Here is a 26,848-nt window from a genome sequence, read left to right on the forward strand (position 1 = left end):
GCCTTCCTGACAGTTTGGGTTCCTTGAAAAATTACACTGAGTGGCCTTTTTTTATAGAGTTGAAGAATGCTCTAAGACTTAGGATAAAATTGAAGAAAATCAAGCAAAGAAAACGATAAGGTCGTCATCGCAGAAAAACAGTTATGGAGAAATGGAATTATACTCATTATACACCACTTGGTTGAGCAGTGAATTGTCACAATAATGAAAATATTAATGCTTAGCCATAACTTATAATATACTGAGAATATAGGGAAGGGGAAGTAGGAATATAAGAGAATTAAGTCTTCATTGTCATATGTGAAAGTCAATAGTTACTATCTTAAAGTTGATGACTTGAAAAAGAGCAATATTCCTTTATTATTTAGAAATGTGCCAGAAAGTAAGGGAAAAATATTTAAAGGCATTACCTCAGAAGAGCAGAATATGAGGAAAATTTGGCCCTCGTGTCAAGGGCATAAAGGTTTGCTGATAACATTGTTATAATTCTTTTTACTATTTGAATTTTTGGACATTGATAAACATTAAAATTATTTTTTAAAATTAAATGAGAGAAAGAGGAAGTCTCAGTATTCTAAAGACCAAAGTGTTATTTTTCTGCTATTCATGTGTCACTGATTATACAATATGCAGATAAAACTGTTCTGATACTACTTTTCACTTGCGTGATTTCAGCCCTTTGCTTATAAAATGAATTAATTTTTTACATATCTGGGCTAAAACCATACCCCCCAAATTTGAGAGGCATTGAGATTTTTTCAAAAAAGAAAGAGAGTTATACAACTCTGAAACTTTCACTCAGGGAAGAAATAATTATCAATCTATATGTCAAAACATGACACTATTTTAAAGTTTTAGTGGTCAAGACCTCTCTCTTTCAGAGGCAAATATAAATAGCTCACTCAATTTTTTCATTTGCAAATATTATGTATTCCATTTACTATGCTAATATGAATTTTATCTTCCTGAGAAAGGCACAATACACATCATGAAGTGACTTATATAAGACTAGTAGTTTGAAGTTTGCACTGTTATGTGTATCTATTTTCCAAAGAGAGAGAATTTTTTCTAAATCATTAAATGTGTGATGAGGGTTAGGGGGGTTCAGACCTATGACAGAGATTTTGGCCAATTTTCCAGAAACAAATACTTCATTTAAACACTTTCATTTTTTTTTTTGAAGCCCAAATCTTCACATTAATAATTAAAAACTAGTAATAGGAGTAGAATATCTTATATTCTCTCTTATCTTTATTTATTTGTTATGTTCTCTTTTCAGCAAATCAATATTTCATGGCTCCCTGTAGTTCTCAGTATTTTTCATCTTGCTCTTTCCCCTAAGGTTTCTATAAAACTTCCAGTTCCCTGCTCAGACCTACTCTTTTTCTTGTCACTTTGGAAAGGAAGCATTTTAGCCAAGAAGGGTTTGGACTGTGCTTGACACTCAAGGCCTGTGGAAAGCAATTTAGTAACATTTCTTGATGTCAAGGCAATTTTGAATCTTCAATTTAAGAAAGAATCATGTAAAACAACCACAATGGATTCAAAACATGGTCTACATTTTATATGCAGGGCAAAAATGCCTCCAACAATACAAATACTTTAAATTAGGTATTTGTGATAAGACACCCATCCTCTATTTCCAAGGAATATTCTGCAGTCAATACACATGCAATCCAGTCTCATGCAGTATCTGTCCTGAAATTGCTATACAATAAGAACTATGTTTAAAATAATCCCTATGAAATTAATGATCCAGTATAATTAAAATGGGAATTTAATTTAAATAGCATTAAAGAATGGGAATTAGACTAAAACATTTTGTAAACGGTATTATTTCAACCAAGGGCTTTCTTCTCGGTCTTGGTTAACATAAATTCACAGTTAAGTCCTACCTAAACAAATATGTTAATATCCCCTGATCTGATGATGATTACATTCAATAGACTGCACTTCCATCCAGTAGATCAAGCCAGGAGGCTGGGAACAAGTTTGGCTTCTTTCCCCTTCCAATAGATCTTCACATTTTGCTCTCTGTACTTCTTAAATACCCATAAAGCCCAACTATGATTCTCTGTCTTTCCCATTGATGTCTGTACTGTATAAATTTCCTGGACCCTGGCACTCAGCTGGCCTCACTACTCTCCTCTGTTCTTCTCTCCCTGCTTAAAGCCCTTTACTGATTTGCCCTTGTGACACATTTTAGCCTCTTAGTATATACTTCAAGACCTCCATGATTGATTCCACTCCCCATTGCATGTGTTCATATTTGTTTCAACCTGCCCTCTCCGTTTTTTTCTCACACCAACTACACTAGAGCTCCCATCCCTTCCTCACCTGCTGCCCCCATACCACTCCTGCCTTCTCCAACCTTGTCCCTTTCTTCTTTGCCTGATTACCTCCTATGCATCCTTTGAGCCTTCCGTTTAAATGCCATTTCCTCGGAGTAGTCTTTCTTGCTTCCCAATTTATTAAATGTTGTAACCACTTTATCCATGTGCTCAGGTTCTGGGTTTACCTTCATTTGTAACTATGCGATAGGCAGGAGATGCCAATAGTTTTAGAAAATAACAAATTTTAAAATGAGAAAATACTATCTATTATTTATAAAAATCAAAGAAATCTCAATTACTCATCTCAACTGCACATTTAGGGATCGCTAACAGAACATTAATGTGGGGTCTACAATTTGCCATTGCCTCAATTTTTTGTAATACTAAAAACTCAAAACTACTTGAAAAGGTAGGCAAAAGAGTATCATCATTTTCTTTGCATAAACAGGGAGTTTAAATGGTGCACTGAAAACCAACACCTATTAAGTTATTGACCCAGAGTTAGAATCTAGGACTCCAAGTTCAGAACTCTTTACTATCCATCCTACTCATGTGTCATAATCCTGAAAATTCAAGGTATTAACACCTTTGAAGTAACAATGCTCTCTCCAGATATTCCTATTTCAAAATGGAAATAATTCTATGAAGATTGCATATTAAAACACGCTGGGCCGAGCGCAGTGGCTCATGCCTGTAATCCCAGCACTTTGGGAGGCGAGGTGGGCCGATCACAAGGTCAAGAGATCGAGACCATCCTGGCCAACATGGTGAAACCCTGTCTCTACTAAAAGTACAAAAAAATTAGCTGAACGTGGTGGCGGGTGCCTGTAGTCCCAGCTACTTGGGAGGCTGAGGCAGGAGAATCACTGCTCTCCAGCCTGGCAACAGAGCAAGACTCCGTCTCAAAACAAACAAACAAAAACACCACACCTATGTGTAAATTAATTTATCATATCATTTTCCCTTAAGACAGAGGGGCTCTGGGTTAGTAGAGATTTATAGCCAATAATGGATGACTGGAAAAAGAAAAAGACTGTCAGAAAAATAGAAGTAAGGGATGCATTAAGGAAACTTTGCATATTTACCTCTTTTGTTGACCACCTCCATACAAGAAAGCCTCATTCTAACTAAATATGTTCTATTTTTTAAAAGTAGCTCTTTTCTAGTCATATTTAACTGGCAGTAATAAAAATAAATTAGTAGTTTGATCTGTCTGTTCCTGATAGTTATAGCACCTCATATGTGAATAGCACCATACAATTTACAACATACTTGTATATTCATTATTCAATATGATCTTTGGAACAAATATATGGTTGGCTTATTGATTGATGAGGAATCTAACTCTCATAGGCTCAATAGTTGAAATAAAGACAGACACCCATTCTTCAGGCTCTAAAACCTTTCTTTCCCAAACGTCATAATGCTCATGCTCATAGAACATCATTCTCAGTGGATACTCACATTTCATCACACCTTGAATTTCATAAACAGGCTTGAGAATCAGGGTACCATAAAAGTCTTTAGGAAATGGATTCGTTGAGTCCCACTTATTTGAAAAATCTGTAAGGTTTACAGTTCTTGTTCTGTTCTTAGGAATCTTCCATTCAACAATCTCCTTTAGAGTATAAATACGTTCATCTTCACACTCGTAGAATTCTCCTTCTTGTGACAAAGGCAAATTAAATGAGTGAGTTTGATGATTCCTTGCTACTGCACAGCTCACCATTATTTCTCCATCAATCTCTTCAACTGAGTTGAGCGTGATTTGCTCACCCTGCTTTATGATGAGGTTCTCTAGTTTTATATCCTTCTGATGATAGAAGCAAGGATGCCCTAGTCTACTTGGTCCAATATGAATGGTCCTTGTGATTTCTTCCATAGTAAGGTATGGAGTTTTATCAGCCACAATCTTAAAAAGACCTAAGGACAGAATTACGTGAATTAAAAAGAGAGTTCTTACAATGAAAGTTCTCACAAGAAAATCACAAGGAGAGAGTTACAACACAAGTACTGTGTACATTTTTAAAGTGATATATTTTTAAAGGTTAGAGATGCTTGTTTTAATGCAGAGTTCTTCTAGGTAAAATTATGGAGTATTGCTTATAGATCACTAGATCATAAGACCAGACAATACAAATGGAGACAAGGGGAAAATACCTTGAAATAGAAAAGAAACTGTTCTTGGAAATGGGAAATCTGGATGACACTGGCTCTGTTCCAACTACTTTGTGATCCCAAGCAAGGCATCTTACTTCTCAGTCACATTTTAAATTTTTTATTTTTAAAATGAGAAGATTGGATTTGTTCAGCTTTTTTATGAATATATTCTCTAGACACACTAAAATTAAAAGATATTCCCAAAGGGAACTGATTTGTAGTCACATTCATGATTAAAAAGCTATATAGCTGGGCCTGCAATCCCAGAACTTTGGGAGGCTGAGGTGGGAGGGTCACTTGAGGCCAGGAGTTTGAGACCAACCTTGGCAACGTGGCGAAACCCCATCTACACAAAGAATACAAAAATTAGCTGGGTATATTGGCGTGCACCTTCAGTCCCAGCTACTTGGGAGGCTGAGGTGACAGGATTGATTGAGCTCAGGAGGTAGAGGTTGTAGTGAGCCACGATCGCTCCACTGCACTCCAGCCTGGGCAACAGAGTGAGACTCTGTCTCTCAAAAAAAAAAAAAAAAAATGCTATATAGCTTGGAATAGATAGATAGCAGTGATGGTTGCACAATATTCCAAATGTACTTAAAGCCACTGAACTGTACACTTTAAAATGGTAAAGTTAATGTCATGTGTATTTTACCACAATGAAAAAGTATCTGCATAGGTCCAAATAATGTAAGACTTCTCAGAAACTTTAAATACACCGTAACTCTCAAGAGAAGAATATGAGATGCAGAATTTCCCAAATTTCTTTGATTATAAAACCCTTGTGGAAAACACACATTAATAAATCACAACATAATATATCACATAACCCTCCTTGAAAATACCAGGTTCTGTAGTTGTTCTGGACTGACTGCTCTTGACTATATGTCAATTGTTCTTCTCATTTTCTCTCATTACTTCTCTAATTTTTCCGTTAGAAAATTGCACTATTTTCACTATTTCATTGATATCTATTTCACTAATTTCAGTATTTGAAATGTTTTCTCTATCAAGATAACCAACTACTACAATAAAATTTTACTACTTAAGATACAGCTTTTTGTACATTGTATGTCTAAGTGGTTCTGTTTGATTTATTTTATTTTTATTTTATGGGAGCATCTGCTTTGTATCACTTTCAGAAATGCATTTATTGAATAGATTTTAATAAATTCCAGAGAAAATGAGGACAAAGAAGAAATTAGTTAATTGCTTTCTTAACCCAAAAGTAATTAATAATATTATATACTAGCATGCTCTAAGAAGATAGTGTATTTTTAAAAACTTAGTAAAATTATATAGCTTCAAAAAGTCATTTATTATTTTGTCAACAAGTGTATTCCAGTGAAATTCATCTATATATCAAATCATTTTTAGCCAATTATAGTGTCATTTTTGTATATTTTTGGTTACTGTTCAAAGATTATTTTAATCAGTTATTTTTGAAGTCATTTTTACTCATACAAACAAAAGGAATTTTGGTGATTTTTAGATATAAACTTCCTGAAAAACTGTGACTGATGCAATCTTAGCAGGAATGAGCAAGGTAGCAAATGCAACCTATCCTAAAAACTTTTAGAAATAGAATAGTGTTCACTCACTGTATGGTGTGCCTGACTAAAATAAGGGAAAGACACATTTACTTTAAAGGGATTTCTCATTTTATTATATCCTGTATCAGGGAGAATTCAATAAAATAGTGTTCTTGAATTCACCACAGTAAATGAATTTGTGTGTGCGCGTGCCTGTGTGTGTTTAATCTCATTTGTCTGTGTGTGAAGATTTATTTCTAAGAGTCCACAATCATTATCAGGGTATAGAAAATTCAGCAGTTATTGTGAAATAAGTTTTTAAAAAATACGTACCTAAAATCTCATAAAAGGTAGAGACACATAGTTTTATTTTTATCCTAGCTATATCGATGACATAAGTCACAGAAGAATTAATTTGGCGTCATCTTTCTTGGGGAATAGAGCTCACCTAAGGTAATAACAGACCTAAAATATTATGAAGTAGGAAAAGGCTAAAACACTAAGGGTCATCATTATTTCAGTTAATCACACTATTCAGAGCTGTCTTGCTGGATGTCTCTATTGCAAGAAAAATGTGTCTGTGAATCTGTGTGCTTTTCCTTAAAAGATGATGAAGTACACAGTTTAGCATACTAAAGTGGCACAATATAGGAAAAATATTTGATTAACTTATCTCTTCATATACTATTGCAGCCAATCCAAATCATTCCTTTTTAAAAACAGGCATTGAAAGCCATAAAAACTAGGACATGTTGTAGTTGTTTTAATATGATGCCATATTGCAATTTCAGTTTCACAATGAAGAAAGTTAAATATAAACTAAAGCACCACTGGGACTGATTAGATCTAAATGTGACCAACTTTTTTTCATCTTTTTCTCAAAGTGTACAATCGTTTTATACTGGGAAAAATATGCTTTGTTATTCTTCCAAAGAAAGACAAGACACATTCCAAGACTTGAGTAATCAAGTTATTAAAATAAGCCAATATGCAACCTTTATAAAACAAGTTAACACATGAAAATAGATGTCTATTTCCACCTAGGATTGTCAGATCTCTTTTTTCTTTTTTTTTTTCTTGAGATGGAGTCTTGCTCTGTCTCCCAGGCTGGAGTGCAGTGGTACAATTTCGGCTCACTGCAAACTCCAACTCCCAGGTTCAAGTGATTCTCCTGCCTCAGCCTCCTGAGTAGCTGGGATTGCAGGTGTGCACCACCATACTCAGTTAATTTTTGTATTTTTAATAGAGACAGGGTTTCACCATGTTGGCCAAGCTGGTCTTGAACTCCTGACCTCAGGTGATCTGCCTGCCTCAGCCTCCCAAAGTGCTGGGATTACAGGTGTGAGCCATCACACCTGGCCTGTTAGTTCTCAAAAGAAATTTTATTGTTATTTTTGAATTAGGAGACATTGTTCATTAAAAAAACACATCACTTAACTAACAAAAATCATGGGAAATGCAATAGATTGACCTGCTAAAAATTAATTAATAAATGAATGTAGTCTTTCAAGTCTTTTCCTTGAATCTTAGGTTTTGAGTGAGTCTATATTTTTAACCCATTCTTAATGATTTGCAGTTGTTATTAACAGTAATTGCAACAACTGAAATTTGTTTAGAAATTTACAAGTTTGAAAACTTTTTCATATGCATCTTTATCCTTACAATAATCTTTTGAGGACAATGAAAGAAATATTATTACTATAGGGGGATATGAAAATAGTTACAATTTTTACAACTGGTAGTCATCGCTCTGGAATCTCAATCTGAGCTTTGACATCCAAGGTTTGCATCCTGCCACCAAGCCAGTCTTGCCTCCCTGTTGCATGTATGACTTACAAGGACATTGCTCATGAGAATAACATGTTTATGGGTCTCACCAGCCAGCCCTGTCTTTACATGGATCAGCCTTCCCCAGATGCCACGGTGTGAGAAGAACAATAATAATCTCTGGTCCTACTTTGAAGGCTTTGATAGGTTATTTCATGCACACCATTTCAGTCTAAAGATGAATAGAGATACTTGAACTAGAACTTCTAATGGGAACACTGGATTTGGGGTAGTCTTGAAAAAGATACATTTGTAGAATATACCAACCTAAAACTTGTCTTGGGAATGTAACACAGTGATAGAAAAGCCACAAGAAACATGTGAAATGAGAAATATATATGACAAATATATAATAACAAGGATGTTTAAGTCGGTATATTCTATAAATCTATCAAAGCAAAAAGTTCAAAATCCTCAAAGTATTGGAATATAAAATAATAATAGTCTGAACTGAGAAGAGTCTCCAGATTTTGATGTCAATTATAGGTCACTGAACATCATCAACTAATGAGTGACTCCAACAATCTTCAAAGAAGAGTCTTCAAGAGCAGAAATAAGCAATGTGGGGGAAGTTAAAGTGTGTGATAAAGAAATGATACACAGTAATTTAACTGAGTATTTGGGAGGGCAGAACATATGTCAAAGATGGTGAGGAAGTTTCTTAAAATGTTGAGGGAAACTAAGTGAGACTATAGAATGCCTATGTTCAAATGTCTTTACATTAATAATTGATTTGGGGCCAGGTGTGGTGAGTCACGCCTGTAATCCCAGTACTTTGGAAGGCCAAGCGGGGACAAATCATTTGAGGTCAGGAGTTCAAGGCCAGCCTGGCCAACATGATGAAACCCCGTCTCCACTAAAAATACAAAAAAAAAAAAAGCTGGGTGTGGTGGTGCGTGCCTGTAGTCCCAGCTGCTAAGGAGGCTGAGGCAGGAGAATCGCTTGAACCTAGGAGATGAAGGTTGTAGTGAGCCAAGATCATGTCACTGCACTCCAGCCTGGGCAACAGAGTGAGACTCCATCACAAAACAATCATAGTAATAATAATAATAATTGAATTGAAACTGTCTGCAGTAGTTATTAATAGTTTTTCATATTGCTTTTACCTGCAGAGGTAAAAGAATATATCATAAAATCTTTCAATTCATTTTTACCTCTTTGGTTCAACCATTGCATGGCGAAAACAAACAAACTTTCCCAGTAACATTTAAACTCCTTGAAAGGAGTGACTGCAAAACCTAACACATTTGGGATGCTTAACAAATTACATATTAATAATGTTAGCTCTTAAGATCAAATGATATAATCTGATATCTAGGCCTAAAGCTTTATTGTAGTCACAGCTTATTAATAAATGTGCCACACATCATACATACACTTGTTCATGTTAAAACTTTCTCTCTCCCAGGCAGCGAGAGTGAGTAATAGACCTACGATGAGGAGAGAGAATGTGAGAAATTGTTATTTTCATAACCTTGCTGGCAACACAGCTCCCTAGATGCTCATTAGTTCTGCAGAGCACTGTTCCTTGTGTTTTGAGAAGACACATAGACGTATCAGGGCTAGAAAGAATCTCCACAGACCGTAGGCACCCCCAAACCTCTCACAAAGCATTGTTAAGAGGATCTTCACAATACCACATATTTGCTGTTCCTAGCCCTAGGTGATTTTAGGTAGAATTTTCAGGATTCCCAGGCCCTAGGTGATTTTGGGCAGTAGAACTTTCAGGATAAAGGGAACACAACTAGAGTGGGGTGGTTAAGATTATGGCTTGACAATTCCTATTAGCCTGGGTTTTAATTCTGGCCTCAGCCTCTTCCTTAACGTGTATACTTCAGAATTTAAAGTCTCAGGGCTACAATTTCATTTTTCATAAAATGAGAAAAATTATATCATCTACCACATAAAGTCATTGTGGTGATTAAATAAGCTAATACAGGTAACATGATTAGATAGTACTTAACAGCTAGTAAGCACCAAATGATTAAAAACATAGTGGTTATTAAATCTCCTCATTTGCCTTTACTCTGGGATTCTAAGCCATTGTAGGATGGTTATAAGGTCAGAAAAATTAGTACCTATGTAATTTCAATGCCAGCGAGGACAAATTAGATATTCTAGCCTGGATCAAAATCGAGATAACAAAATATATGGGATCTACAGCTCAGCATCTGGCACAGATTGAGCAAAAATTTCCAGGAATGATAATTTCCACAGATTTCACCAGCATGTTTGAATATGGAAATGAGCCTCAGGTGACCTCTTTAGGTGGACTGCCTTTGGAGAAATATTTCCAGGTTGCTTTGAGGAGCTTGTCCGACCCCATGCTTTGATAAATTACTTAGAATTTAACCATCATAATTTTATGCCCATAATGAGCAGATTATAGGGAGAATAAAAGATGTAAGCACATTTTAAATGCAAATATTATGCTGCTCGTTGTTATTCACAAGGTATACATTATACACAGTTACTGAAGTTCCCTTGAACAAAGGAAACAGCAAAATGCCAAGGCATTTTTGAAAAAGTGTTTTATTCATGACTCTGAAAGGTAGCTGAAGCCAGTTGAGGGAGGACTATACCCTCCCTCTATTTTAATGATCTTAATTTTGTTAATGGAATGTTAGTAGAAAGAGTTTGGGAGCCATGTGGAGCTGATTGTGTTGTTCAGTATTGATGTTGCCTGCAAATTAAATGTACCTAAGTAGCCACCTGTTTATGCTTATGATTATGTAAAGCCCCATATGTTTCTCTCTCTACACATGAGAGGTAAATATTGAAGAAATTATTCTGGTGTGAAGGGTGAAAACAGCAGCAATTCTTCTATAACTGTCAACATATGCTGTGGTGTTTCCTTGTAACATTGTGCTTTGTCTGACATATTTGCTGATTTTTATCATGCAGTGTTCAAAAAAATCTGTTACTCATGGTTATACAAAACAATTAAAAATCAGTTTACATTAAAGTCAAATTAGAAAGAGCTATAATTTCCCAATGTAACCATAAGTATTAAATGAACGTCAGGGCTTAGGATTTAAATAGATTTTGATTTGCACAATAAAGAAAACTGAATTTTTATTTTTCTAAATTCACCAGTATATAAAAAGGAACATTTTCTCTCTAAACACATTCTTTTGGTTCCATATTACTAGGCAATAAAGCTAACTTCAACAGCATGAATTTGAAAATCCTGCCTAAAATCAGCACTGGGCTCATGAACTGGCTAACCCACAACACTCCCAGTGGATTTGACTTGGACAGGAGCTTACTGGCCCCTGACGGTCCTCTCTGGAAGCTTTGACCTGGTACCTGGTCAGCACGAACACCTGAACAGCTCTGAGATGAATTTCTTCAGAGCACTGGGGGATCTCGTGCAAGTAACTCCTATGGAACTGCCTCAAAACTGTTCAGAGATTGACCCAGACAGTCACTTCCAGGAAAGAGCACAGCATTTGGAGCTGCTATTGTTGATCACTATAGACACTGAAGATAAACAAATTGGGGTTTTCCAAGGTTTGTGTTTGATTAAGAGGAGTTTAAATGCTGGCTGTCTGGCAGCCCTGGATATGGCCGTCCCTGACCTTCCAATATAAAGTATACACAAAAAGACACAGAAAATGATAGAAAACGATGAAAACTTACCATATCATCAAAAACTAAAAATAATAGACCAACTACTGCAAAAAGCCAGAAGGAAGTTACCTCATAATAAGAAGAATAGAGCTGCAATGAGAAAATTCAAGGCCTACCCATGCTGGGGCTCATGAAACAGAGGAGCCCCCCCAAATTTTTAAAAGATAATAATAATGAGAAAAACAATATTAACACTGTTGTTGAGTACATGTTATGTGCCATGGTCTGTCGTAAGCTAATCTCCTCATTTAATTTATTTGATCCTCTGAAGAATTTTGTAAGATAAATGCTATTAATGTTTTCTCTACTTTATATATGAGGAAATTGTTAAATCAAAGCACTAAAACACACCAAGGAACCCAGCCTAAATTTCTATTTGTGTGTTTGTGTTTCTGTGTGCATGTGTGTGTAGTATGTGTATATATGTATGCATATATATATATCTATATATATTCTCAAAAAAATTTTAACAAATTTAAAATAAAATTAAAATCACTCATTCTCACTGGACTGAAACAGCTGCTTTTAAAATTCTGACGTTTTTTAACTTGATATATATACAGAGAGATAAAAATGTTTTAAACAATGTCGAAACTCTACTATAGACACTTCATTTGACTCCTACTTGTCTCATTTAATACTGAACCGAATAAACCCCATGCTTTCAATATTTTTCACAAATATAGTTGTTAATAGATGAATAATATGTTGTAAGGAATGTATCATGATTTACCCGATTCCTCACTGTTGGGCATTTAAGTTGATTCTATTATTTTCCTATTACAAATAATTCTAAAACGATTATTTCTTTGGAGTTGATTCGACAAGTGGAAGCACTGAGTTAAAGCTTTAAACATTATAAAGGCTCTTTTCTCAGCACAGTACTGGTTCCAGGATGGCAGAACCAAGACTAAATGTACCTGTGTCATCAATAATTATCTCTGTACATGCATAAGATGTAGATGGAATTCAAAATATATTACATGTATTTTCAAAGAAGCTACTCAATCTATTACAAAATTTATTTTCAGGAAGGATACACTCCTCAGTTAGGTTTAAGAGTGACCCTTTGACAATATTTTTCCCAACTTCATAAATGCAAAAGCTTAGATACCTATATAGGTGAAAAAGTTGTTATTGTGTTAGTACAAACTAATTTCTACACAATTATAAACCATTTGAATTTCTTCTAAGCTTTGTCCATTTTCCTATTAGTGTTCTACTAGAATATTTATTGATTTTTCTGTTTTCCATTTCAGTGACATTTAGTCTTTTAAAAATTGAGTTATCTTCCTTTGCTATTAAACATTTCTTCCCCATTTTTTTTACTTTATGACAGAAAGTTTCATTTTATGTATTCAAATATATTGTTTCCTTATGGTTTTCTATTATATTTGTAACTTGAAAGTTGTTTCAAATATAGACATAAGATAGTTTTCCTTAAAATGTGATGTTTTCATCTATTTCAAATTTCTTTTGCTATGGTATAATGTTGATGATCCAATTTGATCTACTGTTTGCTACATTATTAACTATACTAGAACAATTTACTAAATAATTCTTCCTTTAAACCCAGATGTGCAGTAAAAACTTTATCAAACAGCAAATAATACTCTACATTAAAGTCTGTTTCTGAGCTATAAACAAATGCTTAAGTGCATGGCACTAGAGTCAAATTAAAAACATTGCTGTGACGCCTCTATAACAACTAGTATCACTATTGTAAAAGTAATTTATTGGTGCAGTTTTTGATTTTCTGTAAGCAACATATAGTACCATTTATTATAACTTTGTATCAGACGTTAATGTTGGCAGGACAAGTACTCCCTCATTATCCTATTTTTAAAATATTTGCTTGAATATGTTCACTTGTTTATTCTCCCAAGTGATTTTTACAATTACTCTCTCAAGAGGCAACATAGTAATAATTATGATTATAATATGGAAATTTTATTCTGCATTATGTTGAACATAAATTAATTCATATGTAATTGATATATTTATAATATTCAGTTTTCTGATTCAAGCACATCTGTTTATTTTTTAATAAATAAGTAAACTTGTATAATACTTTTTAAGTAAATAAATGAGTTAAAGTTATAAAATATGTTACCCCTATATATTCTAAGTGTTTATAAATGGAAAATTATAACTATATGTATTCTTATATGTAAGAATATATTCCTTTATGTACATACAGTTGTTTTACATATTTGTTCATCTTGTCATCTTACCAAGTTTCAACATTTTGTCTCATTTGATACTCTGTTTTTCAGGGTAATGTTACTATTTGCAAATAATGATTATCACCTCTTTTTTTAATTTTCAATTTGTTTGAGATGGAGTCTTGCTTTCACCCAGGCTGGAGTGTAGTGGTGGAGTCACAGATCACTACAGCCTCGAACTCCTGGGTTCATGCCATCCTCCCACCTAAGCCTTTCAAAGAGCTGGGATTACAGGCATGAGCCACTGTGCCCAGCCAATTAACAACTCATTTCTAAAAGTTTTTTAATTCATTAGTTTCTGGCCATATTTACTTACTCGCAATTCTAGAAAGAAGTTAAATAGGTCAAAACAAACACCCTTATAAGAACAACTCTTCCCTTGCACGACTCACCTAAGCACTGCACATCTTGGTTCCCCTACCTGACTACAGGGCATCGTTGACAGTGGGACCCTCTGCCAGGTCTGTCAGGCCCTGCCATTTTCAAGGATGCTGAAGATTTAAAATTGCATGTTTCTAAAAAAATGGAGACAGGGATACTAAAAGCCATTGAATTGTATATTTTAAACAGGTGAATGTTGTTATGTGGAAATTGTTATAATGCTATTAACTCAAAAAAATGAGATGGGAAAGACAAACAGTTAAGTCACACCCTCAAAAAAGCACTTAGATTGGCCCCCTCGAAAGTTCCTAGTTGGAATGCAAATTAGTAGAGCCTTTATGAAATGTGATTGACAATATGTATCAGATCTTTAAAAACATTTTTACTTCTATGTATATAAGATTATTATAATAATCAGAAATGCAGACAAAATTTTAGTTTAAAAGGCTGTTCATCACAGTACAAATTGTATAAATGGCCATGTTCAGGATGGATTGAATATATTATGGAATATGCATGTGAGGGACTATTACCTAGAAAATACAAATTATGCTTTGAAGAATATTTAATGACACAGGCAAGTCCTCAGAATAAGATTTTTTCCCATTATGCTAAAACATGTGTCTATATGTATGCATGTGTACAATGTACTGGAAAACAACAGAAACAAATGTATCTAATATTAATGCTAGATGAGTCTGGTGATGACATTACAGTGAGTTTTATTTACTTTCCTGCATTTTCTCCCATTTTCTAATTTTCTACAACATGCATGTGTTACTTGTAAAACAGAAAAATAAATACATCTTATAGCTTTAAAAACTCGGGTTCTTTATCTTCACACAAAATCCTGCACGTGAATGTTTATAGCAGCCTTATTCATAATTGCCAAGGCTTGGAAGTAATAACGATGCCCTTCAGTAGGTGAATGGATAAACTGTGGTACATCCAGACATTGAAATATTACTTGGCACTAAAAATAAATGACTTATTACATTATGAAAAGCCATGTAAGAACCTTAAATACGTATTAGTAGGTGAAAGAAATCAATCTTTAAAGGCTTCATACTATATGATTCCAACTATATGACGCTCTGAAAAAGGCAAAATATGGAGACAGGAAAAGGATCAGTGGTTACCACGGATTAGAGGAGAGAGGGGAATGAGTAGGCGGAGCACAGAGGATTTTTAGGGTGGTGAAACTATTTTGTATGATACTATCAAAGTGGATATGTGTCATTCTACATTTATCAAAACCCACAGAATGTACAACACCAAAAGTGAACCCAAATATAAACTGTGAACTTTGAGTGAAGATGATGTGTCAATGAAGTTTCACTACTTGCAACAAATGTACCACTCTAGTGTTGTACATTGATGGTGGGGGAGGCTGCCATATATGGCGTGTTGGGGGTCAGGAAGTATAGGGAAACTCTGCTTGCATTCCAGTGGCAGAACCTCTAAATCCCCAAAATGTAACCGTGTATAATTATAGAAATGTTCTCTACCAACGTTCAGTTAAGACGCAAGAAACAGAAGATCCAATTGTTTAAGGGCAATCTAGTTCCTCTCATGAGAGTCCTTCCCTGCTCGTACTGTTAAGGTAACATCATAAAAAGCTTTTAGAATTGTGCCGGTAAGAAAGACGGATGGTAAGGACAATGAGTGATGAGATAGATTTTAGAAGATGGAGATAAAACATTAATACCAAGAAAACTTTTAGAACAGCACCAGCTGTGGAACAGCCTCCTTTAAAATGATCTTTCTGACAGAATTCTGATCTGATATTACAATGCACATAGATGAGTAACAGAATCATTTTAACCTAGAACTGCAAAAGCTGTCTGTCTTTTGGCTGATATACATGGTAGTTATCCAAAGACCAAGGATGCAGAGAAATAATCTGATCATGAACTAAAAAGCAAGAGAAAAAAATAGACCAAGAAATAGATCTTAAAATTATTTTAAAAGCCTGAATTTCTTTTGCACGTTGATTAATTCACATTTTCTTGCATAGTTTATACAAAATACCCCTTTTCGTCAAAGAAAAGATGTTGTAAGGTAGACACAGCTGAGTTTACTTTGCTTAAGTGAGCACAGTGGGAAATAGTACCTTAAGAGAAGTTGACCCAGAAAATTTGGAAAAATAGCCCCTGATTCCTTGGATAGTGAATTATCTAAAAGGCAGGAGCTCTATTTAGGGCTGCTCTGAGTCATGTTTTATCATAACATCCAGATGGAAAAACAGTAGCAACTTCTGACTTACATTCCTTGCTTCTTTTAACAAAAGTCCCTAAAAAACAGAAGATGGAAAGGTTATTTAAAGCTAGCAAATGTATATATTTTTTGCATAATAATTTTCCTATCAGGTCCTTTAGAAACTTATATTTTAATCAAATAAAAAATCAGCTACAATAATAAAATAAAGATGAAAGATTGATCATTTCAATAGTAGATGAAAATACAATGAATGACGATGGAATGTAATACATATTTTCTGTTAATGGAGTATATAATTCTCCAAATGAAACAATGGTCGTTGTTAATGTGTTAGAATTAACAATGTTAATGTATCACATATTTGGTACCCAGGCATAAAGGAGCAGATTTTATAAATTTTAGCCATTTAGCCTTAATTAATTTCTTACAGAAACAATTCTATTAATTCAATTTCTGTCATCAGTTATTTTAATACTTTTCTGAATTTTTCACATGTACAATAAAAATGATTTTTAAAAGTCTTACGGCTTAAGGGATATAGTCATGTTGGAAGAGAATTCTCCGTGGCATTTCTATACGCCTTGGGAGCTAGAGGTAGCAGGTTTCTTTTCAACTAGTATAAAAATGATAAGAGAATGTCTCCCTCCCCAGAGACATTCTAGGATAGAAAAGTCTTTCTCCTCACCTCAAAGGAATTATTTTACATTCCAAGGTAATATATATAATTTTTCTTGGAGGGCAAAAGTTGGCAGTTCACCAGCAACCCCTTAAATGTTTGGGGTTTGTAAGCTCAGGGTTCCCCAATTATGTGTTCAGCAACCCCTGTGTCACTTTGGGGGTCTTGGGGGTCAAAGACAACCTCTGAGACATGAAGTTTATCCTGCCTGCTGTGCAACTGGGCTCACTGTCTCCTTAGTGATGTAATTCATGGAAGGGTGGTATCACCCTAGTAGCTTCCTGGCTACTTAAGAGTTTCCTGACAACTTGATAGATGAAATCCTTTTATCTGGTAGAAATTAATTTAAGTACGAAGCACGTCCCAAAGCTTGTTTTAAATACATGGTTTAAATCTATGAAACATATGAAAGAAATTTTCTATTTAGTGAATTTAGTAAATTTTCTAACATTCATCTAAAATTTTCTGTTTCCTCTTGTTCTAGGAGTGATATTAGTTCAAATCGTTTTAACATTACAATGCTACTGCATATAGTAGAAAAATTCCTTATTATGGCATTAATGTTGATTGACAAAAATATCACCTCTTTTTTTTTTCTATGATTAAGCAAGAAGTGCTTCAGAACACAAATCTGGACCTATACATACTGTTCAGATCTGTTATTTCCAAAACTGTACCATTAACGTAGCCATTGTGCTGAGCACTTGAAATGTGGCTACTTGAATTTGGACAGTCTAAATTGAGATGTACTATAAGTGGAAAATATATATCATATCTTAAAGGGTTAGCATGAAAAGATGTAAAATATTTTGATAATTTTATATCAATAAGTTGTTGAAAGTATAATATCCTAGATACACATTTTAAATAAAACATATTAAAATTAATGTCACCTTTCTTTTTTAATTTTTGAAGAAAGATATCTGTGCTAGGTAGCCTCCAAGATGGTGCCCAGTTATTTCTCCCTCCTGGTAGTCACACCCTTGTTCAGTGCCCTCCCAGATTGCACTAGCACTGATCTGTGTGATCAAAAGAGTATGGCAGAAGTGATGGTATGTCACTTCTGAGATTAGGTCATAGAAGACTGGTTTCAGTCTTGGGCTTGTTTCCACTCTCAGACCACTAAGTCAGTGAGAACCCTATGGAGAGGACCATGTGGTAAAGAACTGAAGCCTCCCAGAACAGCCATGTGAATGAACTTGATAATAGATCTCCAAATCACAGTCAAATCTTCAGAGACTCCATTCCCTGCCTACGGCTTCACTGCAACTCCATGAAAGACCCTGAGGCAGAACTATAGCATCTAAAGCACTCCTGATTCCTCAACCTCACAAATTATGTGAGAAATGTTGTTTAAAGTTGCCGAATTGAGACACAACTTACTATGCAGATATATGTAAGTAGTAAATGTGGATATTGAACATTTAAAATCACATATGAGGTTCATATTATATTTTTATTGGACAGTGCTAGGGCAGACTCAGCGTAACCACTTGCTATGTGACTTGGGGCAAATTACTTGGTGATTCTGTTTTCTCATCTGTAAAGTCTGAATTCAATTAGTAACTTATATATACATAAAAGTGTTTAGAAAAGTTTTATATGTAAAAATATTAAGAACAATGTCTGGTACATCATTGGTATCTTCATTTGAGTGTGTGTTATGGACAGGATAGGGTAAAGGGTAGTAGAGGATGTTCCATCTCAAACATTTCCTTCATGTCTGCTACCTCCCGAAACAAAATTCCTACACAGCAACAAAATTCATAGAGTATAGTCTAAATATTAAAACAGAAAAATGTCTTTATCTGGCCTTATAATTTTAAGGGTGGTTTTATAGATGCAACTACAGTCTTCCTTCACCATATCATTTGGAGAAAATGTGAACTTGCTGTTTGGGAAAAAAAAAATCTATGTTCTTCATAAAAATGGTATTGAAACACTCTCAGGCTATTTCTCATGACTAAGAGAATATGTTTATTATTCATGCTCCATAACACTCTGAAAGAGGGACAAATCTTTCCAGGAGGTAATCCAGAAATTTGGAACTTCACTATAAACCACACATGACATGATTTACCAATCTATGGAGATAATGTAATCAACTACCGAATAGGATATATTTTTGTTGCTTTTGGCAAGATTGGCATGTTTTCTAGCTTATAAAATGCTTCAGCTAGAAAGAGTGTTTTCTAAAAGCAGTATGTTTTGTTTCATTCATTACTGAAATGATTGCTTATTATTTCTTTTAAAATAATTGAACATTTTTGAGGTGACAAAAGAGACATATGGAAATAAAATATTAATATAGGATGAAACCAGTGGTGCATATATTTGGAGTTTAGTTCTCCATTCAAATTTTAGTAAAAAAAAAAAAAAGGCTCCAGTATATCCCCTGAAAGTGTGCTTGTCAAACTCTGAAAACCTTTACCCTCTTGACTTTTTCTTGAGCTTGCATTTGCTGAAGCTGCATCTATAAAGCTATGTTTATTGGTCAAAGGCTGGGTATCTTTCCTCAGTAGATTTTCTTTATTTACAAAGAAGTAATTCTGGGCACTCTTGCCAAGGTATTGTCATCTTCAATGCTTTTAAATTATTGGATAAATTTGAGGATATATGAGTTTACATACTTTAATACAGAAGAGCAGGTCAATTTTTTTCAAAACTCGAAAAATTAACCAAATAATTGGAGCAACCTGGGAAGCATTTATTGAAGAAAAATGGCTGAATCTTGGTAAGAACAGCAAACTTTGTGGCACTTTAACTTGTATTCCCATTCTCTCCTCCCCGACACTCAGGTCCACCGTAACCTTGAAAACTAACAACCTGTAATCATGAAAAAATAATCAACCTGACAGTCACAGGAGAAAGCAGTAAGAGGTTGAAGTATCTTCAAAGCTCAATCCCAGAGAATTGTTATTATTTGACATATCTGGTGGCTCTCTGGAAGATCACACTTGCATGGTTGTCTCTTTGATCTCATTTTGAACTCATTATTGGGGAAAGGCTTTTCTCAGAGCACTTGCCAAAAATAATAAAAGAAAATTGTTTAACTTTTGTGGCTACCTGCAGTGATGGGAAAAAAATAATAGGCTAACCCAAAAACTTAAAAAGAATAGCTGGGAAATGAGATGTCCATAAAAAAAATTGAAAAGTTCCAACATATTCCTAAGAATCCAGAAAGTCAGATGAGTAATTTTAAACACATGCCCAGGACTGTTTGCATACTCAAGAAAGACCCACAAAAGCCCTCACCTCTCAATTCTGGCTAACTGAGGCTCTACCTGAGCCCAAATTCAAGGCTAAGCTAGAATTTTCAATTGCCTGACTGAGTGTTGACAGAATGTTCCCAAATTAACAACAGAGCCCTTCAACACATACTGAAAACATGGTTTCAACTGTGTAAGTAAATCTCTGTTCAGACATCAGTTGTCCACTAAGCTAACTAAGCAGGGACTTCTGTGGCCACACATGATGGAGAATGCAGACTTTACAGATTTAGTTCAGAAAATTCACTAAACAAACAACTACCAATAACAGCAAGCCCTGGGAAAAGGAAACAGTTTGATTATACAATTGCCACATTATATCATTTAAAACATCCAGTTTCAAACAAAAATTATGAGAAGGCAAAGGAACAAGAAAGTATGACCTGTACACAGTGGGAGAGGGCAAGCAATCAATAGAAGCTGTTCCTGCAGAGTGAGATTCACCAAGAAAAAAAGAGAGAAGATTTAAATAAGCTCAATTAGAAATGAAATTGGAGATATTACAACCAATACCACATAAATACAAAAGATCATTCAAAACTGCTATGAACACCTTTATGTGCACAAACTAGAAAATCTAGAGGAATTGGATAAATACCTGGAAGCATACAATCCTCCTAGATTAAATCACAAAGAAATAGAAACCCTGAGCAGACCAATAACAAGCAGTGAGATTGAACCAGTAATTTGAAAATTGCCAACCAAAAAAAGCCCAGGGCCAGATAGATTCACAGCTGAATTCTACTAGACATTCCAAGAAGAATTACAACCAATCCTACTGAAACTATTCCAAAAAAATAGAGAAACATAGAATCCTCCCTAAACATTCTATGAAGCCAGTATCGCCCTAACACCAAAACCAGGAAAGGCCTTAACAAAAAAAAAGAAAGCTACAGACAAAAATCCCTGAATATAGATGCAAAAATCCTCAACTAAATATTAGCTAACTAAATCCAATAGCAAATCAAAAAGATAATACATCATTATCACGTGAGTTTCATCCCAGGGATGCAGAGATAGTTTAACAAACACAGGTAAATAAATGTGATACATCACATAAACAGAATTAAAAACAGAAATCACATAATTGTCTCAATAGATGTGGAAAAAGCATTTGATAAAATTCAGCATCTCTTTATGATAGAAACGCTAAAAAAATAGGTATAGAAGGGACTTACCTCAAAGTAATAAAAGCCACATATGACAAACCCACAGCCAACATCATACTGAATGGGGAAAAGTTGAAAGCATTCCCACTGAGAACTGGAATAAGACAAGGATGCCAACTTTCACCACTTCTCTTTAACATAGTACTGGAAGTCCTAGCCAGAGCAATTAGACCAGAGAAAGAAATAAAGGGCATCCAAATTGGAAAAGAGGAAGTCAAACTGTTGCTATTTGCCAATGATATCATCGTACACCTAGAAAAACCTGAAGACTCATCCAAAAAGCTCCCAGATCTGATAAACAAATTTAGCAAAGTCTCAGGTTACAAAATCGATGTATACAAATCAGTAGCACTGCTTTATATCAACAATGACCAAACTGAGAATCAAATCAAGAACCCAATCCCTTCACAATAGCTGCAAAAGAAACCTAAACAAAAACAAAAACCAACCTTATATTTTAACCAAGGAGGTGAAAGAACTTTATAAGGAAAACTAAAACACACTGCTGAAAGAAATTATCAGTAACACAAACAAATGGAAACACATCCCATGCTCACAGATGGGAAGAGTCAATATTGTGAAAATGACCACACTGCCCAACAGAATCTACGGATTCAATGCAATTCCCATCAAAATACCAGCATCATTCTTTGCAGAATTAGAAAAAGCAATCCTAAAATTTTTATGGAACCAAAAAGAGCCCACAGAGCCAAAGCAATACTAACCAAAAAGAACAGATCTGGAGGCATCACGTTACTCAATTTCAAATTATTATTATTATTATTATTATTTTATTATACTTTAAGTTATAGGGTACATGTGCACAATGTGCAGGTTGGTTACATACGTATACATGTGCCATGTTGGTGTGCTGCACCCATTAACTCGTCATTTAACATTAGGTATATCTCCTAATGCTATCCCTCCCCCCTCCCTCCACCCCACAACAGGCCCCGGTGTGTGATGATCCCCTTCCTGTGTCCATGTATTCTCATTGTTCAATTCCCACCTATGAGTGAGAACATGCGGTGTTTGGTTTTTTTGTCCTTGTGATAGTTTGCTGAGAATGATGGTTTCCAGCTTCATCCATGTCCCTACAAAGGACATGAACTCATCATTTTTTACAGCTGCATAGTATTCTATGGTGTATATGTGCCACATTTTCTTAATCCAGTCTACCATTGTTGGACATTTGGGTTGGTTCCAAGTCTTTGCTATTGTGAAAAGTGCTGCAATAAACATACGTGTGCATATGTCTTTACAGCAACATGATTTATAATCCTTTGGGTATATACCCAGTAATGAGATGGCTGGGTCAAATGGTATTTCTAGTTCTAGATCCCTGAGGAATCGCCACACTGTCTTCCACAATGGTTGAACTAGTTTACAGTCCCACCAACAGTGTAAAAGTGTTCCTATTTCTCCATATCCTCTCCAGCACCTGTTGTTTCCTGACTTTTTAATGATCGCCATTCTAACTGGTGTGAGATGGTATCTCATTGTGGTTTTGATTTGCATTCCTCTGATGGCCAGTGATGATGAGCATTTTTTCACATGTCTGTTGACTGCATAAATGTCTTCTTTTGAGAAGTGTCTGTTCATATCCTTTGCCCACTTTTTGATGGGATTGTTTGTTTTTTTTCTTGTAAATTTGTTTGAATTCATTGTAGATTCTGGATATTAGCCCTTTGTCAGATGAGTAGATTGCAAAAATTTTCTCCCATTTTGTCGGTTGCCTGTTCACTCTGATGGTAGTTTCTTTTGCTGTGCAGAAGCTCTTTAGTTTAATTAGATCCCATTTGTCAATTTTGGCTTTTGTCGCCATTGCTTTTGTTGTTTTAGACATGAAGTCCTTGCCCATGCCTATGTCCTGAATGATATTGCCTAGGTTTTCTTCTAGGGTTTTTATGGTTTTAGGTCGAACATTTAAGTCTTTACTCCATCTTGAATTAATTTTTGTATAAGGTGTAAGGAAGGGATCCAGTTTCAGCTTTCTCCATATGGCTAGCCAGTTTTCCCAGCACCATTTATTAAATAGGGAATCCTTTCCCCATTTCTTGTTTTTGTCAGGTTTGTCAAAGATCAGATAGTTGTAGATATGTGGCATTATTTCTGAGGGCTCTGTTCCATTCCATTGGTCTATATCACTGTTTTGGTACCAGTCCCATGCTGTTTTGGTTACTGTAGCCTTGTAGTATAGTTTGAAGTCAGGTAGCGTGATGCCTCCAGCTTTGTTCTTTTGGCTTAGGATTGACTTGGCAATGTGGGCTCTTTTTTGTTACCATATGAACTTTAAAGTAGATGCCATCCCCATCAAGCTACCAATGACTTTCTTCACAGAATTTCAAATTATACTACAAGGCTATAGTCACCAAAACAACATGGTACTTGTATGAAAATATGCACATAGACCAATGGAACAGAATACAGAACCCAAAAATAAAGCCACATACTTACAGTCAGGTGATCATCAACAAAGCATACAAAAACATAAATTAGGGAAACAATATAATATTCAATAAATGGTGCTAGAAAAACTGGCAAGCCACATGTACAAGAATGAAACTTGATCCCCATTTCTCATGTTATACAAAAATCAACTCAAGATGGATCAAAGGTTGAAATATAAGACCTGAAACCATAAAGTTCTGGAAGATAACATCAGAAAAATTATTCTAGACATGAGCTTAGGCAAATAATTCATGACTAAGACACCAAAAGCAAATGCCACAAAAATAAATAAATGGGACCTAATTAAACTGAAGAGTTTCCACACAGCAAAAGAAATAAGCAGCAGAGTAAACAGACAACCCACAATGTGGGAGAAAATATTTGCAAACTATGCATCCAACCAAGGACTAGTATCTAGAATCTATAAGGAACTCAAACAAATAAGCAAGAAGAAAACTAATAATCCCACCAACAAGTGGGAAAATGACATGAACAGATATTTCTCAAAAGACTATACACATATGAACAACAAACATATGAAAAATGCCCAACATAACTAATAATCAGGGAAATGCAAATTAAAACCACAATGAGATACCACCTTACTCCTGAAAGAATAGCCATAATAAAAAAGTCAAAAAACAATAGATGATAGATGTTGGCATAAATCTCATGAAAAGGAAACACTTTTAGACTGCTGGTGAGAATATCAGTTAGTACAACCACTATGGAAAACAGTATGGAGATTCCTTAAATAACCAAAAGTAGAACAATCTGGCAATTCCATTACCGCATATCTACTCAAAGGAAAAAAAGTCATTGTATGAAAAAGACACATGCATACACATGTTTATAACAGCACAATTCACAATTGCAAAGATATGGAACTGACCTGACTGTCCATCAACCAACAAATGGATTAAAAAATGAAGTATATATACACCATGGAATATTACTCATCCATAAAAAGAAATGAAATAATGTCTTTTGCAGCAACTTGGATGGAGTTGGATGCAATTATTTTAACTGCGATAACTCAGGAATGAAAAACTAAATATCATATGTTCTCACTTACAAGTAGGAGCTAAGCTATGAGGACACAAAGGCATAACAGTGATAAATGGAATTTGGGGACTTAGTGGGGAAGGTTGGAAGGGGGTGAGGGATTAAAATTCTACATATTGGGTAGAGTGTTCACTGCTTTGTTGGTGGGTGCACTAAAATCTCAGAAATCACCACTAAAGAACTTATCCATGTAATCAAAAACTACTTGTAACCCTGAATCTATGGAAATAATAATAATAATAATAATAATAATAATAGCATAACCTGTCTCTAAGAAAGCCCAGATATCAGACTTACTAGAGAAGAAAAACTTAAATTAGCTATTTAAAATATATGCAAAGAACTATAGAAAATCATGTCTACATAACTAGAACAAAAGTATGAGAATAATATCTTACCAAATAGATAACATAAATCAAATGTGAAGAAAATGCAATTGAGATTATACATTCAGGGGCAGAGGAAAAAAAGTATAAAGAAAAGAACAAAGTCTCAAAGACCTATGGGTCACCTTAAAGCATAAGAATATAAGAATAATAGGATTCCTAAAAGGAGAGCGGAGAGAGAGAGGTATAGAAAGAATATATTTTTTAAAAATGGCAAAAACTTTCAAAATTTGATGAAAAACAATCTACACATTCAAGAAACTTAATACACTTCAAGTAGACTAAACTCAAAGATTCATGCCTAGACATGTGATGATCAAATGGTTGAAAATCAAAGACAGCCTTGGAATCAACCCAAATACCCATCAATGATAAACCGAATAAAGAAAATGTGGTACATATACACCATGGAACACTATGCAGCCATAAAAAAGAACAAGATCACTTTGCAGGGTCATAGATAGAGCTGAAAGCCATTATCCTCAGCAAACTCACACAGGAACAGAAAATCAAACACCAGATGTTCTCACTTATAAGTGGGAACTGAACAATGAGAACACATGGACACAGAGAGGGAAGCAACACACAATGGGGCCTTTTGGGGGTATGGGGGGAGGGAAAACATCAGGATAAATAGCAAATGCATGTTGGGCTTAATACCTAGGTGATGGGTTGATAGATGCAGCAAACTGCCATGGAACACATTTACCTATGTAACAAACCTGTATGTCCTGCACATGTATACCAGAACTTAAAACAAAATTCAATTAAATTAAAAAAAAGAAAAACAAAAATCAAAGACGAATGAAAAACTTTGAATATAGCAAAATAGAAACCATTCATCATGTACAAGGGATCCTCAATAAGATTAAAAGCTAATTTTTACTCAGAAACTATGGAGGCCAAAAGCAGTGGGATGAGATATCTAGAATGCTGAAAGAAAAAGCCTGTCAACCAAGAATTCTCTATTCAAGAAAACTGTCCTCTAAAAATTAAGGAGAAATTAAGAAATTTCTAGATAAACAAAAACTGAGGAAGTGTGACACTGTCAAACCTTCCCTACAATAAATAGTAAAGCGAATCATTCAGGCTGAAATAAAAGGACACAAGACAGAAACTCTATTCCATATGAAGAAATGAAGAGTATTAATAAAGATAACTACAGATGTAAATATAAAAGACAATTTAAATATATATTCTTGTTTGAAAATCTTTTCTCCTATCTGATTTAAAATTGCATAAATGACAATTACAAATCTATGTTGATGGGCACACCACATCTGTCAATAGAGCAAAAACTTAGAGAACTGCAAAGAGAAATACATGAATCCACTATTGTAACTGGAGACTTCAACACCCCTTTATGGACATGAAAAGATCCAGCAGGCAGAAAAACTAAGGGTATAGTTGAACTCAACAGAAACACCAATGAACTGGATATAATGGACATCTATAGATGACTTCATCCAACCACACCAGATTACACTTTCTTCTCAGGCTCACCTGGATATTCACCAAGATAGA

The 26,848-nt window shown here is 34.8% G+C and overlaps 1 protein-coding gene across 6 annotated transcripts in view; it reads right to left on the reverse strand.

Moving 5' to 3' along the window:
• The window catches only part of THEMIS (thymocyte selection associated), a 232,673-nt gene that overhangs the window by 135,981 nt on the left and 69,844 nt on the right, over nt 1–26,848 (reverse strand). For 5 of the 6 annotated variants that reach the window (XM_054686292.2, XM_016956282.3, XM_063813450.1 and 2 more), the window contains one exon: nt 3,798–4,256. The exons of the other annotated variant lie outside the window; for it this stretch is intronic. In XM_054686292.2, coding sequence (XP_054542267.1) covers nt 3,798–4,256 — 459 coding nt within the window. The remainder of the gene's footprint in view (nt 1–3,797; nt 4,257–26,848) is intronic. 6 annotated transcript variants of the gene reach the window in all.

The sequence above is a fragment of the Pan troglodytes genome, chromosome 5 (genome assembly GCF_028858775.2).
Source record: "Pan troglodytes isolate AG18354 chromosome 5, NHGRI_mPanTro3-v2.0_pri, whole genome shotgun sequence".
NCBI lineage: Eukaryota > Metazoa > Chordata > Mammalia > Primates > Hominidae > Pan > Pan troglodytes.